At 39.8% G+C, this 16,890-nt stretch overlaps 2 protein-coding genes across 2 annotated transcripts in view; one reads left to right on the forward strand and one right to left on the reverse strand.

The window, feature by feature from the left end:
* LOC127972919 (suppressor of tumorigenicity 14 protein homolog) overlaps positions 1–7,077 on the forward strand; it is a 31,453-nt gene extending 24,376 nt beyond the window's left edge. Inside the window, exons 15-19 of the mRNA XM_052576911.1 lie at positions 419–538; positions 2,321–2,501; positions 3,555–3,823; positions 4,069–4,205; positions 5,582–7,077. Of these exons, the coding sequence (XP_052432871.1) occupies positions 419–538; positions 2,321–2,501; positions 3,555–3,823; positions 4,069–4,205; positions 5,582–5,743 (869 nt within the window). The 3' untranslated portion in view covers positions 5,744–7,077. The remainder of the gene's footprint in view (positions 1–418; positions 539–2,320; positions 2,502–3,554; positions 3,824–4,068; positions 4,206–5,581) is intronic.
* Positions 7,078–8,812: 1,735 nt separating this feature from the next.
* Positions 8,813–16,890, reverse strand: part of LOC127972846 (kin of IRRE-like protein 1) — a 43,657-nt gene continuing 35,579 nt past the window's right edge. The window contains exons 9-15 of the mRNA XM_052576670.1: positions 15,630–15,756; positions 15,233–15,333; positions 13,820–14,018; positions 11,980–12,087; positions 11,662–11,771; positions 11,201–11,290; positions 8,813–10,949 (exon numbers count right to left, since the gene is read on the reverse strand). Coding sequence (XP_052432630.1) covers positions 10,473–10,949; positions 11,201–11,290; positions 11,662–11,771; positions 11,980–12,087; positions 13,820–14,018; positions 15,233–15,333; positions 15,630–15,756 — 1,212 coding nt within the window. The 3' untranslated portion in view covers positions 8,813–10,472. The remainder of the gene's footprint in view (positions 10,950–11,200; positions 11,291–11,661; positions 11,772–11,979; positions 12,088–13,819; positions 14,019–15,232; positions 15,334–15,629; positions 15,757–16,890) is intronic.

A 16,890-nucleotide genomic window follows, 5' to 3' on the forward strand; every position in this document is an offset into this window, starting at 1 on the left:
AGTGTTTCTCCACTTCTGCAGATGTTAAACTGACATACATGGATATCTTCCCCTGGATATTGACCACCATTAATGTGATTAACCTGCATTTAATATGCAAAATAAACACTTATGAGCAATAGCTTCCACGCTTGTGGTGAAACGGTAGAGAAATCACAAGTGTTTGCTTTATTCTACCATGTACAAACTTCTTTACCGCCCACTCTTTCCATCTCCAAGTTGTTCATTTCTTTTGTATCCTTCAGCAGAGATAAGTGACCTATCCCACAATCAATAAGCCTGATCAATACGCTGGCTCTCGTACAGCTATGAACGAGGAGGCGTAGGTCTTCTGGTGGTGAAAAGAAGCTACACTTGATGTTTTTTCCCCCTCATTTACCTCAAGTTTTACTTTCCCTATACTCTCTTCCTCTCAAAGCGGCCGTTATCTGCAATGAATTCTCCTTCATGTGTAAAGACCGCAAATGTGTGAGCAAAGTGAATCCAGAGTGTGATCGTGATGTGGACTGCTCCGATGGTTCGGATGAACAGGGATGTGGTAAGTCACATTTTTAAATATATTTACGCTGTTATTGCACAATAATTAAGAACTAGTTGATCAAACCACATCTGTGCTGTTATTCAGAATAACAGCACTGTTGCTCCTGTGATCCTTAATTTTTTTTTAATTCATTTTAAATCTTTTTTTTTATACATATTTAAAAAAGACACCAGTCGACTACCAACAATAAAAAGGATAACTTTTATTAACATTTCTTTGAGATGCACAATAAAATTTATTTCAGACCCATTTCATGAAACTTAATTAAAATCCAATTGTTATAATTGTGTTTAATTTTAAAGTAATATAGATTTTTATATGGGATATATGCAAATTAGGGCTGTCAAATGATTACAATTTTTAATCAAATTAATCAGAATTTTCAGTGGATTAATCAGGATTAATCACTATTTGCAATTACACCGGAATCCTAACCATTTTTTTTTTCTGAAATGCATACCAAAAGAAAAATAACAGGACACAGATAAATTATATTCATGTATTGATTCATCAATATGTGGTTCTTTTTTTCTGAATTTCGAAAGTTTAACATTTACTTAAATCAAATTTACCTGAGCACTATATCAAACCATGCCAATTAACTACAGATAGTGTAAGAGTTTTAGGTGAACCAGTGGTTAAATATAGCCACATATCTTTGAAATTATGCATAGAGAAACTCGAAAGAATGAACTCAGAAACACAAACATGCGCCACCATCACATAAGCAGCACTCTGTCTGGGCACTCTTGTTTTTGGGAGGTGTTCATTTGCTCTGCCACAATACTTTAGGATCGATATTTTCACATTCTGAAGGCTTCAAGTGAGAGTAAAACCAAGTAAAATGCATATGCTTTCCCAAACGCTGTAAAAGCTGTAATTTTCGCTGCATTGCATGTATGCGTTCTGCGCATACACCGTGTGAAACACAGGACGCTATAACAGGAAGAAGCCTCCAGCGTATCAACTACCAAAGTCGTCTCTGTTTATCGAGCTTGGCATGAATGTATTTGAGAGTAACTGAGGTAAAACCTTAAGCTTCTTCTGTGTTTTCGTCGCGGCACTCGCCGCTGTTTTTTATTAACTTGAGAATTCAGAGATTGACGAGACTTTCCTAACCTGAATAATTTGTCACACTGAGCATGCGTGAAATGCGTTAAAAAATTTGACGTAATTAACAACAAACAACTAATTAACGTCGTTAATGCGCTATTTTTGACAGCCCTAATGCAAATACAATTTTGAGAATATACTTTAGGTCATACCGCCCACCTCTAGTGTTAATGAGCTTCCCAGTGTTTTCACAAGCTTTTGGTGTTTCGATACATTTAAGAGCAGTTGTAATTTCCAGAAGTTACTGCATCATCAACAATGTGGTAATTAGTGTTAAAAATTCACACCAGAGCCCTAAGCCATTATACTTTTTTATGAAACCTTACATGACATTATTCTTCTTTTACAGGCCTCAGGGTTGCTAGTTTCTTTTTCCTTCCTCATTGTGTTTTTATCAGCCAGCACGGTTCGTTCCTCTATATTTCTGCCTTGTTATGATTCTGCTTGAGTCCCGCTAAAGGTCGACGGTCCTGTGAGTCAGAGCAGATGCTACGAGAAACTCACCATCTTTCCGTGCAAACAGTTATGCAGTTAGCCCTCTGATCTTATCCCTGCTGGTCTTGTTCAAGACCCCCATCACCCCTCATCTCAGCATGCCAATGCTAGCCCTTCCGTTGTCTTCCTTGAAGTCTTTGTGTTTGAACCGTTTCTACAATTTGGTTTCAGACTGTGGAGTCCGGCCATATAAGCACAACCGTATTGTGGGTGGGCAGAACGCAGATGTGGGTGAATGGCCGTGGCAGGTCAGTCTACATTTCCAGACCAGCGGACACGTTTGCGGCGCATCCATCATCTCCAACAAATGGCTGCTGTCCGCTGCCCACTGCTTCATCCAGCCTGATCCAGCGTGAGTCGGTTTATTGCATCTCTGTAATTTCTATCTATGTAGTTGATGATCATTTATCACAGACATAAAGTTTCTCCATTTGCTTTGTGCTCAAACATCATCAAACATCAAAGCCTAAGCTTGTGTTTATATTCATTGGCCAGCAGGTGGAGCACAAGACACGCAATGCAATCATACTTTACCTTGAGAAATTGTTCCAACGTGTCTCTGAGACTGAGACACTAAAGCTGAATTGAAAAATAATTCACTCTCCTGAGCTATGGTTTCAGCATGAAATCAAAATCGACCCCATTTACTTTCTTAATAAACATTTCTGGTGTTATTGTGAATGATGCGTTGGTGCACAAATGTTTGTTTTTAATCTTTCATCAAAATGTAATAACCTGTTCCGTCTCTGAAATGACTTTGCAATTCGGCTGCAATCACCAAGCCCTCTTACATGTCAGTCCCTCTTCATATAGATGTCCTATGAAACAATGCATAAAGTTCTTGTAATCTTTCAAAACAACTTACCTCTAAACTTGAAATTATACATTATTTCAGCAAATACAATTATCAGATTATTGGTATAACCTTTTCCAAGCTCTTTGGTGTTTCAGTAAATTTTGAATGATTGTGATATCCAGATGTTACTGCATCATTAACAATGTAGTAATTAGTGTAAAAGTTCACATTTCCTTAGATTTCCTGTCAAATTACTGATTTGAAATGCCATTTCATATTCACATTTCATAGTAACTTCTAAAACAACATTTGTGTAGATTCTCCAACATCCTCAAATTAGATATGTATGTAAGCAAATACAACGTTTAAGCTGTAACATTCACCTGTAGCGTCTTTATTATATAATCATTTTAAGATCATAAACTTCCCAGTGATTTCACAAGCTTTTGGTGTTTTAGTGAATTTAAAACCAACTATAAAGTGTGGAAATGTATTCATCCTCAGATTTGCTGATTTAGAATGCTTTTGAACACCATTTTATGATTGTTTTTCAAAGCATCTGATTTAAACGATTAAGCTGCAAAACAACATTGTGTCTATCGCCAACAGCTACAAACAGATATCCAACTGGCTGACGTACAGTGGTCTGCGGGACCAGAACATCCAGGACTCTGTTCAGAGGCGCACTTTGAAGACCATCATCACCCACCCAAAATACGACTCCATGACCTACGATTATGACATCTCAGTGCTAGAACTGAGCGATCCATTGAACTTCACCAACACCGTGCATCCCATCTGCCTTCCAGCACCGACTCACGTCTTCTGGGCCGGGAGCGCCTGCTTTGTTACGGGCTGGGGCACACTCAGAGAGGACGGTGAGACAGCTTGTGTGCCTGAGGGCTGAGTTCCTTTTTCCATGGGATACCTTTTGGAATTTTACCTCACGAGTTCAACATTTGTCAATCAAATGTCTCAATGTCACACAAGTTTTGTTCTAAGATTTTGTAGAAGCACATACAACTTATTGTAATCAATGTTTCAAACACCCATTATAAGAAAATATGCTCTTTGTTATTAGATTTCGTTCTCATAGGACTAATGTTTTATGTATGTGTTGTAGGAAGTGTTGCACAGATCTTGCAGAAAGCAGAAGTAAAGGTGATTAATGATACAGTATGCAACATGGTGACTGAAGGTCAGGTGACCTCTAGAATGATGTGTAGCGGCTACCTCACTGGAGGTGTGGACGCTTGTCAGGTAAAAACATTCCTGCCTTTTTTATTATTATTATTATTATGAAAAGACACAATCTGATATATTTTCATTTGTTCTGGGCCACTTGCAATATATGCAGAAATCTGTATTTTTTTGATGATAAAGTGCCTTGGACTGTCAGGTCAAACAATTCTTCCTATTAAATTCACTGAACAGTGCATGTTGGGCTGTATTTGCCACTATTTTTTAAAATTGCCATTTACAGACTCAAAAAAAAAAAAAACAACACCCCCCACCCCAGTTACGAGTTTGAAATCTACAACACGTGCAAAATTACACGTTTATTGAATGTTAATGAATTCAAGGTGGTTTAGATGCATTGTCAAGCCCAGAGTCTTTTTAGTCCTGTTCTGTTCGTTCAAAAACACCTACAGTACAAATATGACATGAGCATAATGCCGTCAAAGTGTTCTGCTAATGTTGTTGTCTTCCTGCAGTGTGTGTACAGCCTCGTAGTGGAGAAGATTAATTATTCTACCTTGTTCCCTGATATTTAAATGAGCTGATTTCCATAATTTCCACTTCTATCTCACTTGTAATTCATCTTGCTTTCCTCTTCTTAACGCTCTGTGTGTCTCTCTTATTCTGGGTGTAATCTTCTTAGTGTGCTTTTCTCTCGCACAGGTTCCGGTCTTGGTCTTGTGACTCCTTTCTATCTTCCTCTCCAGCTATAGGAGCTCATAGATTTTGTGCACGTTCTCTCTCCCTCTCTCTCTTTGTACTTTGCTTCATCCTTCTCACCCTCTGTCATATTCTTTCATTCACTCGGTTGTTTTGTCTTCCTCTCTCTCTCTCCTCTCACCTCCCAATTTAAATATGCTTTATTGCCACGTCTGTTTACATTGCAATATTGGCAAAGTAATTAAGAGCCGAATTGTATTACACGCAAAACAAATCATTCAGGAATAATAGTAATGGAATGAAATGACACAGTAAATAAGCAGCTCAAATTAGAGGTACAAAATAATAAATGATAACTGATTACAATAATAATTAAAACGTTTGCAATTGCGTAACACGCCTTCCTGTTTTTCCTGTTTTCTTTTTTTCTCCTTTTTCAATTTCAAGCACTTTATTGGCATGATTTATTTTATAAACAATATTGCAAGGCATCAATACACACGATAAAAAAATAAAATAAATAAATACAAAATAAAATGATCACAATATACTGTACATTTGAAAAATGGAGTAAACATTCAGTGATGCATTAAAGTACATTCCCTAGAATATATCGACAGGCAGCTCTTGAATACAGTCATCAAATATGTTTAGTTACATGAGTGTCCTCCATGCATTTTGTCGGCTTTTGGAAAACGTGGAATGGTGTTTACAAGTTTTTCTTTTGGCTTCCACAGGGAGACTCCGGCGGTCCTCTTGTATGTCGTTCCGATGTTGGCAAATGGTTCCAGGCTGGAATAGTGAGCTGGGGAGAAGGCTGCGCTCGGCGGAACAAGCCGGGTGTCTACACACGTGTCACCAAACTGCGGGACTGGATCCGTGAAGTCACAAACATATAGTGAAGCCTGGACCTGCAGTCATACGACAACCAAAGCAGAAGAACACATGTTGAGTGCCATGAATATTTAGTACAGTATGCAAGCCACCCTCACAAAAGCAAAAGTGAATACAGCTTTGGTCGACATTCTTTGTAAGGAAAAACACTTTCAAATTGAAATTGCATACATTTAAGACCTCCTGGTCATTTTCTTAATAGCATTTTCATTCTGTTTGGTTCTTACGGCTCATGAATGATGTTTTTCATAGCGGTATCAATCTAAAGTTGTTCAACTTCAGTCAACCATATAAAAAGGTTCATAAAATACTTGCAGATACCACTATAATGAGAATATATATCACTGTGATGTACTGTTACACTCCAACTCTTTACCAACTCTGTCACGCAGTTGTAGTTCCATCTGATTCCTTGAACAGTAACTTCATAAATGGCACTTAGAGCTCAAACTGTCATATAATGAGCCAGCCGGCACTTATGACCTGCTGGAAGTCATGTTGTTATCTTTATGAATTTGTTTCGGTTTAAAAAGTCTTTTTCTTATGCTCTAAATGTGCCTTTGTTCAGAAGACTGGACCCTTGTTTCAGGCTTTGGAGATGGCTTCAATCCCTACAATTTTCCCGCCTTTAAGCGGAGGTCAGAAACTTCTTTGCAATCTAGACATTTCTGTAAGCATCCCACTCAGGCTGACCTTCTTTCCTCACATCTGTGTGATCTCGCAACCTCAGTGCCAAAGCTCTGAAATGGAGGATTAGGTAAAAATAGGATATTTCCGTCGTCCATTTGCCAATACAACCAAGGCCAACATAGGTCACTCACTTTTGCTGCATGTTTAAGTTCCAGCCAATCAATGTCAAAGCCGTTGGCTGAAACAACCTAGCAGGATGGTCTCTCCTTCAAAGAGCCCCGAATGTATCGAGGAATCTATACCGCAGGTTCCTCATAGACTTGGCAGGTTTCTTTCCCATGGAAAGTCCACTTGCTTAGTAAGATTTTTAGGCTTTGTAGTGACTTAATTTCCCAGGAGGTACAAGAGATGTTCGCTGTATTTTAAGAGATGTCAAGCAATAGATGCTATATTTATGTACTACAGAAGTTTCATTTAGCATCATGTGCAATTTGACCTATTGAGGGCTTGTTAGACTTTCATTTTAAGAACTGTTTTTAAAACCGCAATGATTATGTATGGCTTTGTGTCTGGGTGACTAAATGCGCTTTGTATTGTTAATGTAACTGAACTTCTTGGTTTTATATTTAATATAACAATATGCAAGTGTTTTAATGTATGCAAAATTTATAATGTTTTATTGACAATAAAATACATGCTGGTTTAAAAATTTTTTTTTTTTTCCTGAATAGTGTTTTTGGTCATTTCCAATTAATTTCGTTTTCCCCTCAAAATGCAAAATGTAGTAAAGAAAACCCAAAACCGTTTCAGCAATATTAATCATTGGCCTTGGCATTTAACCAACATCAACATTGCCATCAACAATTATTTGACCATAAATCGGTGCTCTCCTAATGGAAAATTAAACAAGAAGGCATAATAAATCTCTTTTCAGTTGATACAAGAGAATCCATAGCGTGTCTTTATTACAGATGTTAATCTACTTTGTTTTGACCTTGCACCAATTAAAAAGCTGTAGGTTTAAGCACTGCACTCTGCAACCATTGTTTTAAATGGTTGACCGAGTATTTAACATTGGCTAATTACACACCAGATTTGACCTTGTATGAGCTTTAGATTAGTGTTCAACCTTTTATATCATCTCCAATCGATGCGATAACTCTTGCATTTGAGCATATTGCACTTTAATGCGGTATCTAGGCAACCAAAGGTCACTTACTACCTAATGGAAAATGTAATCAAATGATCGAAACAAAGCATTGTGGTCAACCAAATACATGATTGAAATCAGGCTAGCCATTAGTTCAAACTATTTTTTTTCTATACATTTCCATTTCACCTTTTGTTGTCTGGCCATAGTTCACGGATCGTCTGATTGATTGCTGAGATTCATCTTGCATTTTCATATTCAAATTTCGATAAATGACTGAAAAACCGCTGGGGATGCTGGGAGAGGTGGCGCGCTCGGGTGAGGAATCTTTTTAGCGAAGGTGTTTTGTTGTTGTTGTTGGAACCTGGAATTATTGAATTTGTATTATTAATACGTTCATAATCTGTCGATGTATCACCTCCATACGACCGCACGTTTGGCGCCTGTTATCTCTATTTAACGTTATGTCAGAAAAATATTCATTTTGTTTGTCAGGAGATTAACTTGGATAAATAAGTATACGTAACAACGAACTTATCTTTAATAGGTTTCATAACATTTGTACTGTATCTTACCAATATGCACTGGTTATCTCAGTCAGTAGCTTATTGGCTATAGCTTGTTAAAAATGTCAATTGGTTCATCTTTCCGCTATTAATGTTATATTATTACGAAAACTTAAAAAACATATTGCATTTCGTCCATAGCATTCTTTTAGACACTTACTGAATGGACTTTGTGCCATATGATGCCACTGACAGTTTATGGATAACATAGTTTGCATTTTATATTATCAGGTTTGCACATTATGCAAATTCGTTCTTGTTTGGGAAATGTTCGTTGTATGCCAGGGATGACAGCTGAAGGAAAAATGACCCTAAATTTACCAGAGTAGCCATCAGTTCATTTGTTTAATGCTGAGCACGTGTTTATGTCTTCAACACTCCCTGCGGAGAAGCCCGGCGTGACATGATGAAATCTGAGAGACTCGGGTGACACGACAAGATAATGTTGTCACACAACACCCGCTCTGTCAGCGCAATATTTGGTTGCGTTGAGGGAGACGGCCTGTGCCTGCTATGTTTGATACGCAGACAGCGGGAGGCTTGGGAATCTCATCCGTCTTTATTAAAAACCCTGCTGTCGCCGCGGGAATAAGAGAATCAACATAGGCATCACTGCTAATTTATGTATTCATCAACTCGGCAGTCCCGGTATTGTTTGTCCTCATTCCCTCATGACATTTGACGAGACCCAGCGATGTGTGCCAAACTCACTCCAGTCAGAGCCGATCTTATTTGAAATGGTTTTATTTAAATATAAATATGTGTACAAAGTTACAAGCAACAATAGCTCATTTTTAGCAAATCAACTTAAAGTTATTTAAAAATAAAAGAAACAGAAGGAAAAGATCAATTAGTTGTGTAACGCCTTTCACCTCTCCAAAACTGATAAGTAACATGGGGGTAAAAACCGTTGTGAACCAAATGAAGTCAACTCAAAGATAAAGATAAATGCATTTTATAATATAAAGGTACTTTACAATAAAGCAGCTTACACGCTGTACATTAAGGCTTATATAAAATATAAAAATAAAGACAAGCAATGTTTTATTTCACCTATCTTACAGTTCATTTTGACGTTTTTTTTTATCTTTCCAAATGGAGCCGACCATTCAGGCTCAAAGGAAAATGGCAGTATGGTAACCTCTGAATGCAGGTATCCAAGATTGAATAGACATAGGGTGCAGTAAGCGGTTTCTCACACAAGGAACAAACAGATGAGAAGAAATGCTGAATACGTTCACGTACACACATCATCTGCATGCAACAGACAGGAGTGAATTTCCCAACAATTTGTACAGTCATTGAAGTGGCTCTAAGTGGATATGGACGGTACTGCATTTCACTTGCTATTTCTTTTTTCAGTTTTTTTCTTCTATGTAAACATGTTGGTGCTACCTGACGGTGTCAGTCATGTCAGCATGACATAACAGTCACCTTGGCACACATTGTATTTATAACATACAGTGGTCACATAAGGAACATTACAAGATTATTACTGCACGCCACAAGGTCATGCTGTAATTTAGGTTTGTCGTACATGGCTTGACTTAAGAAACCGTGGTCCTGAAATGGGCTCTACTCTGAACTCCGAAACAAATCCTTGAGAGTATAGCTTAAAAAGACCGCACCTCGAAATTTGATTCTTTGGGGACTGGCCAATCTTGGTTCCATCAAGCAAACAGAAATATATTTTAATGGATTTTGTCCATTTTTTCTATACCAAAGCATTCCAGATTCCAGTTTCCTGCACTGGTCCATTGAGGCTTTACATAAATACTCTTGCTAGCCCAACATCAGTGCAGACTGCAGATAGAGCTTCTGAAGAAATGTGATTCTTTTCTTCTGCTCCTCTGCTTTGTGGATTGAACTTTGAGCCACTTTGTGTAAGCAAGACCTGTTGTCATTGATACAGAAATGTGCTTACAATTCCATCAGCATGCCAACAAACACTTATTTTTTTTACCTTTTTAGATTTTTATAAGTTCGTGTCATTTTGATTGTTTCAGCCTAGTGTCACGAGCTTGTCCTCGTTTGCAAAGATTAGTTAATGAGGACACTGCCCTTCTCCACAGCACTGCTTTCCTTCTCCAAGATCTAAAGGGGTCAATGCTGGAGCCTTTTTTAATGGAAATACAGTGCCATAGAGATGAATTGATGGACAATGTCCAGTAAAGTTCAACATTTGGACGAAGAAAATCAGTAGCTTGATGGTGACTTCCAAGCTTGGCACGTTGTAGTTCTTTCTTCCATCGATCCAACATTCACTTCAAGATAGCAATAAAGCTTTTCCGCCTCTTGAAGCTCAGTTTAAATTTTGCTTAAATCCCTCCTGAACCCATTCAGAAGAAAGTCCTTGACCATACACTTAGCAGGTCTTCGAGGGAGCCATCACACGTGAGTCTGCATGCGTTGCTGCGAGGGCCGCCCATAGTCAGACTGCTGCGACGACACCTGTGAGGATGCGTATGAGAAACGGGAGGAGTTGGACACCTTGCTGGCCTGGTCTGAATGCTCATACCCGTCAGCCTTCTCGAAGGATGCAGGTTTGATGTAGCTTGTGAAGGCACGGCCATAGCCCGCACAGAGTGGCTCCTGAGGATAGATGGTAGGAGCTTGCTGTTGTTGCTGTGGTTGTTGTGACTGCTGTTGCTCATAGGTGGTGCGTGTGGCAGGGGTTGTGGTGTAAAGCTGGGGGAAGTCATAAATCCGAGGCTGAGTGGACTGTTGGCCGTATAAGGGGCTCGGCGAGGGAAGCTGAGAGGGAGTGTAGACTGGGCGAGCATTAGGGACATATTCAGAGAAGCCAGTTCTTGTAATGTGGCGGTCCTCGTGAGCCCGAACATTGTAGTAGCCATTTGTGGGATCCTAGGAAGAATGAAAAAAAACATTCTCAGATGAATAACAGAATTTTGTACTGCATGAAATACATGCAAATTATTTAAGTAAGGTAATAGCTACAAGTTAGGCATTTGAACATGATCCAAGCTTGTGGTGTAATACAAATAGGATCTCAGCAGGTTAGTGTTATTAAGTACAATAATTTCCTCAAACCTTTGAAAACAACCTTTTGCTTTTATCAGATTAACTACTGAGTCATGCTTTGTGAAATGTAATACCTTGATATCTGATCTCTCATCATCCTCCTCTTCCAGCAGGTCGCTGTGCTCTGTGCGAGACGTTCCTGGAGACTCACTGCTGTTGGGAGCCTGAGAAGAGTACAGAGATTTGGGTTACAGACTGCTCAGTGTCTATGGTATGTTAAATGTCATGCGGTCATAATTAATATTGTCCCTAGTTCCAGATCTTCTTGTGAACAAATGATCAGTACACATGCTTTTTTAAGCATCTTTCGGCAAGATATAATAAAAGACTTTACTTTTAAAGTACGGCCTAATATTCTGTTTCCTTATTTAGTATCCCATTTCCCTCAGAAATCTGGTTTTAAGGCTGTTGACGTTTACATGTTTTTCCTGCAGCATATCAGGAAATAATTTTTATGAAAGAAAAATTGTATAAACACCATTTCTATCTAATAGGCTATACTAAGTTTTTCCTTTTAGTTTGGAGGGTGACTTACCATAGGCTCCTTCACATCCTCCTCATCGTCGTTTCCTCTGGCTGCGTTGTGGTCGCTGTTTATGTTTTGTACGCGGATGTCGCTCTTAGACAGACGTGTGCCCTTTTTGCCTGGGTGAGGAAATAGCGCAGTGTATAGAGATTAATGAGGTGAACGGTGGGAAGATTTCCAGAGAGGTGAAAAGGTCAACACTGCTCCAGGCAAAGAGGTGGCCCCATAATTAACCTCTGTCTAGTTAGTTCGTTTGATTTCTACTGTATCATGTTTTTTTGAGGAGAGAATAAGAACTCTCAGATAACATCTGACCTTTGACCTCACCTTTAGCAGTGTGGCGGCAGCAGATGGAAACCAGGGTTATGACGCAAACGATGAAGACACAGCCTCCGCCCACTGATGCTCCAATGATAATAAGCAAGGGGAGGGCCTCTGCAAGGGAAACAAGGGAACGTGACTGAGATGAATTCTAAAAAACGATTAATTATATCAACCTCTTCAGTTGCAGGGTATGCAGATTATCCAAATTCAGGCTTTCCCGGAAATTTAATTACAAGTGGATTTTTAAATGTTTCTATTATAACATCCACCATGCATAGTTTGTACTTCTACAGTCGTGACTTGGGGCAGTCATGGTCTAATTGATAATGAGTCTGACTTATAACCGGAAGGTCGCAGGTTCGAGTGTCAGGTCCAACAGGGATTGTGGGTGGGGAGTGAATATTCAATACTCTCTCCATTTTCAATACCATGACTGAGGTGAGACCTCAGTTTGTGTGTGTGTGTGTGTGTGTTGTTAATGTAAGGTTACAAATAAGTTTGGGGCTAAATTATGATCCAGACATATTATCAAAAGGTATGTCAGATCTCCAGCTGATTGAAGAAAAGCTCTCTGCTTGTCAAACGTTTTCTTCAAAGATGCTCTTTTTCTGAGCCACGTCCAAATTCAAGTGCAACATATAGAAATTCATCTAGTGTGATCCACAGTGGCATCACAGGACCAGGCTATTGTCTCTAATCTCTGGTGGAAGAGGGGTAACCAGCCCTGACACGCAGCGAGGCAGCCGACAGTAATCTAATTAGAGATTCCAGGAGATAGCACTGTCTGCCTCTCCAGAGACTTGGTTCTGCTGCCTTGATGCAAATTGCTGGCGAAGACCTTATTTTTGGTGTCTCCCAGTACAAAGGCTCAAGCCGTCTACCACGCTCTTAGTCTTATTTAAGCAAATTTAAGATGATGCACTGTGCATACAAAATGAAACGGTCAGTGAAGCGTCACATACCCCATGCCGTACATTAGGTCTTGATTTAATTCATTCAGGCTCAAAATCTATATCTTTGTTATGGAACCAATGTATTCATTAAGTGGACCATCTCCTGATTAAATGATATTGATTTGGTGGTGTATAATTAAGATAAGCACAGGGTTGCAGGGTGTTTTGAGATGCGATTTCTGCATAGAGCTGACTCAAACTGGATTACAGCTCGTCTTGATTAATCTTAGATAAAAGGCACCAGCTCTAGGTTGAACAAACCCTACAACTTACTGTCAGAGTTTTAAAATCAACCATCCTTCAATAATTAAAGCAATAGTACCACAAGAGCTTGGCCCATCCACAAATCTAAAACTCCTGCCACTTTTCTCACATTACTCTCAGTTGGCTTGCTTCTCACGCCTCCATTTTTTGACTCTCCAGACCCCAAATTTCCAAGAACATTTTCCAAACACTCACTGATCCACACTACTAGTCAAAAGTTTGGACACATTTGAGTGAATTTGTTTCTTGACAAGCTTTTGATCTAAAGGTTTAAGCATAAATGCATGAGATTGTTTTTTTTTTTTTGACAAATATATAGGAATTTCTTAACAAATGTACTATTTTATTTTTTTTTAAATTGACGAATTGGGGGAGAGGGACAAGTATGAAGCATACATGTAAACTCCAGTTAAATACTGTTTTAAAGCAGGACTATTTCAAATGACCCAAAATGTAAAACAGTTTCATATTTAACATGTTTGACCTAATATCTGTATCTGAATGTCTACCACCATTCTAAAAGTAAAAATAAGTAATTAGCAATGTCCAAACTTTTGACTGGTACTATATTGCATTCAAATAAAAGGATGTTTTACACAGGATAATCTGGCATGAGGACCCCATACCTTGCTCTTCAAGAGTGACCAGTGCCGTGCCTGTACCAAAGCGGTTCCAAGCAGTGCAGTTGTACCGAAGCTGGAAATCCTGGGCCAGAGTCTCTGAGAGGATTAGCGAGGAGAGGACCCCTCGGTCACTGTGTACCGTCTGCACGGAAAACCGACCCGAAGAGCCAGATGACAAGATCGTGTCTCCAAATGTCCACACCTGAGGAGAAAGAGATAGCAAGGTGTAAGGTGCAGCAAGTGTTGGTATTCTCACATTTTATTTAAGCATGATAAAGGGAATTGCAAAGACAATACACACACACACACACACACACACACACACATATAATATATATATGTATATCTTTCAGTCTTTCACAATATGACCATGAACGTGTAAATAGTGTCTCATTATATATTCAAGCACGGTCCAGCCAACACAACAGTTAAGGACAAACATGTAAAGATTTATCACCACATAAGTTAACGTTTAGTGTCATAAACTCAGTGTCAGAGATTTGAATTTTTCTTGTGCTCTTTTTACGCTGTCATGTCAAGCTGGTTTACCAACAGTATCGTGTCTCGGCTTGTGAAAAAGAGCTGTGTGAAAAAAAAAACGTGTGGGGAAGACAAGCAGCTCCTGTCTAGCAGCAGGTCAGTCTGATATCTCAACGCTACTCGGGGAGAGAGAACAAGCCATTGTTTCTTTTCCTCACCTTTCTGGCGAAGAGGTGAAACAGCATGTCTGAGAAGTCCTCCCTTGACTGGCCTCAGGTTTAGAAATAACAGCCAATAACACCCTGAATCCCCACCTGTCACTGTTTCCAGGATCAGGAGTTTTTTTTTTCTTCATCTCTGATTTCTTCTTTGCATCAACTGCTTTCAGTTACCCTTGCTTAACTTTCATCTGTCTCGGTGCATCTCTATGCTTTACCCTTCTTCCCGATTTTTCTACAACTTAGATCCTAATTAACCACTGAGAGGCCTTCCCACGTACAATTGGGTCATGGGAGGTCAGTGATGCTAGGAACTAATTGCTCGCCGTTGGAAAGGAGCCTGGGGGGCTGGAGGTCTTCTCTGCAGACCCTGGCATTAGTGCAGTTCGCCTCTGCACGCTTGAGGGTGGAAAAGGTGAGATACAGGATCAGCCCTCTCATCGAGCGCTCTCTATTAGAGGAATGGGACTGTGTAGCTGTGCTTGTGTGTATTTGTGTGGGTGTCAGATATAGCAAGAGAGAGAGACAGGAGCAAGGAAAGAGGAGACTCGCATGAGATCTTCTTGGAGGGAGAAGGGAGCGTGAGCGTGTGATGTGCACACACCGAAAGCACCTGCTCAAGGGAAAGGCTCATAAACAAGCTTGTCAGGAATAGGGCTACACTAAGCATCAGATACCTAGGAAACGCACATACAGAAATAAGAAAATGTATACTTACAATCTTGTCAGGAGGAGGGCTGCTGCCCACTAGACACTCCAGCTTGCCCTTGGAATGCTTGACGGCCTGCTGCGTGGCCTCTGCCATGATGATGGGAGGGCCTGAAGTGTTGGTGTGAAAGAGAGAAACGTACTGACTAAGGGTGCTAATGAAAGCAAAGGAAGGCACAGAGCTGAAGTTCCTTGTGTATTCAAGACCAAGTGCATGAGTCATGTACATAAATAGGAAGCTCGTCAATTAGGGAAGCAATTCACTGATTAGTAGAAAAACAATTACAGCTTTTGTTCCAAACCCTAGTAAACTAATCAAAAGCTGTGAACTCATGTGGTTTTGAAAGTGAATATATCATGAACAAAATTGGGAAAGTTCTGAGATAAAAAAGATAGCATTTAGTTACCGTTGACAGTTAGAGTTACATCTCTCTCTGCCACACCAATCCGAGGCACGATGGCTTTGCAGGTGTATGTCCCAGAATCATCTTGTGCAACTGCTTTCAGCTGAAGGGTGTTACTATTGCTGAGCACCTGTTAAATAAAATGAACAAGAATAGCCTGGTCAGATCTGTTGCTATACCAAGACATTTCTTTCACAGAAATGACCACAGATATAGGCATCGGGCAAGAGTTTGCCACAAACCACATGTGATTTATACCTACAGATTAGCACACACCAAGTGTAACTATACACTTTCTATCAAATGTCTGTATGACAGAGCGTTTCATCCAGACAGTGTTTGTAATATTGATATTTTTCCACTTCCCGTTAAAGTCTTATCTTTCCAACGAGTTGTGGAATAAAAATCATTACAGCATGTCAATATTTCCACAGGATTAAGATGGGAAGATTGTGTAGAGACGCTGATTTTTTTTTTTTTGTTCCAGGCAGATCAAGCCGTGGCCCTCAGAGATGGTTATTACCATTAGCACCAGTCATCCATTCCGTTGCTTGTGCCTCACACAAGAGAAAGACCAATGCCACCAATACCAAGGGGAAAGCATTGACTCCGCCTGTAATTTCGTCTGCAGCAATCTTAATTACTGTCTAAAGCGCTCCAGCCTGGGTCCTCTGAGTCAACCCACTGCTCTAATTAAACCTACGACAATGGCAGTGTGGAATTTTCCAGTGTGTGAGCAGATACTTGTGCTCCTTCGCCCCTGGTGCACTGGTACACACGCTGCGGACACTTTTTAGAAGCCACTGATCATTAGAGCACCCTCTTTTCCTTCCCCTCCTTCTTCCTCTCGACGCCGCCAAACTGTGATTAATCCGTTTAGCACTCGCCTCGATTTTTCTTTCACCAGCACTCATCGAATTAGCCAATTAATCCATATCTTGTGGCGATGAAGTAAACGCTCTACTTGTGGATCAGATCGGCCCATACTCAGGAAGGGCTGGGTGGAGGGATGTAGTCATGGCAAAATTAACTGATTGCCTCATCAGAACCTTCTGGCTTTTCAGCCTTAGCCTCCCACTCTCTCTCTCTTTCCTTCCTCTCTTGCTTTTTGTTTGCTTTCTCAGGCTCTTTATGAAATCTAATTAAGCAGCATCAGCGAAACACTTACAGCAGAATAGGCTGATGCATTTCACACATCTACTGGAGCTAAACTTTGATTTTAGGCTAGCAATCACTTTACCCATTTGCCAAACTCCTGTAAATG

This window comes from Carassius gibelio, chromosome B15 (assembly GCF_023724105.1).
Source record: "Carassius gibelio isolate Cgi1373 ecotype wild population from Czech Republic chromosome B15, carGib1.2-hapl.c, whole genome shotgun sequence".
In the NCBI taxonomy this organism is placed as follows: domain Eukaryota; kingdom Metazoa; phylum Chordata; class Actinopteri; order Cypriniformes; family Cyprinidae; genus Carassius; species Carassius gibelio.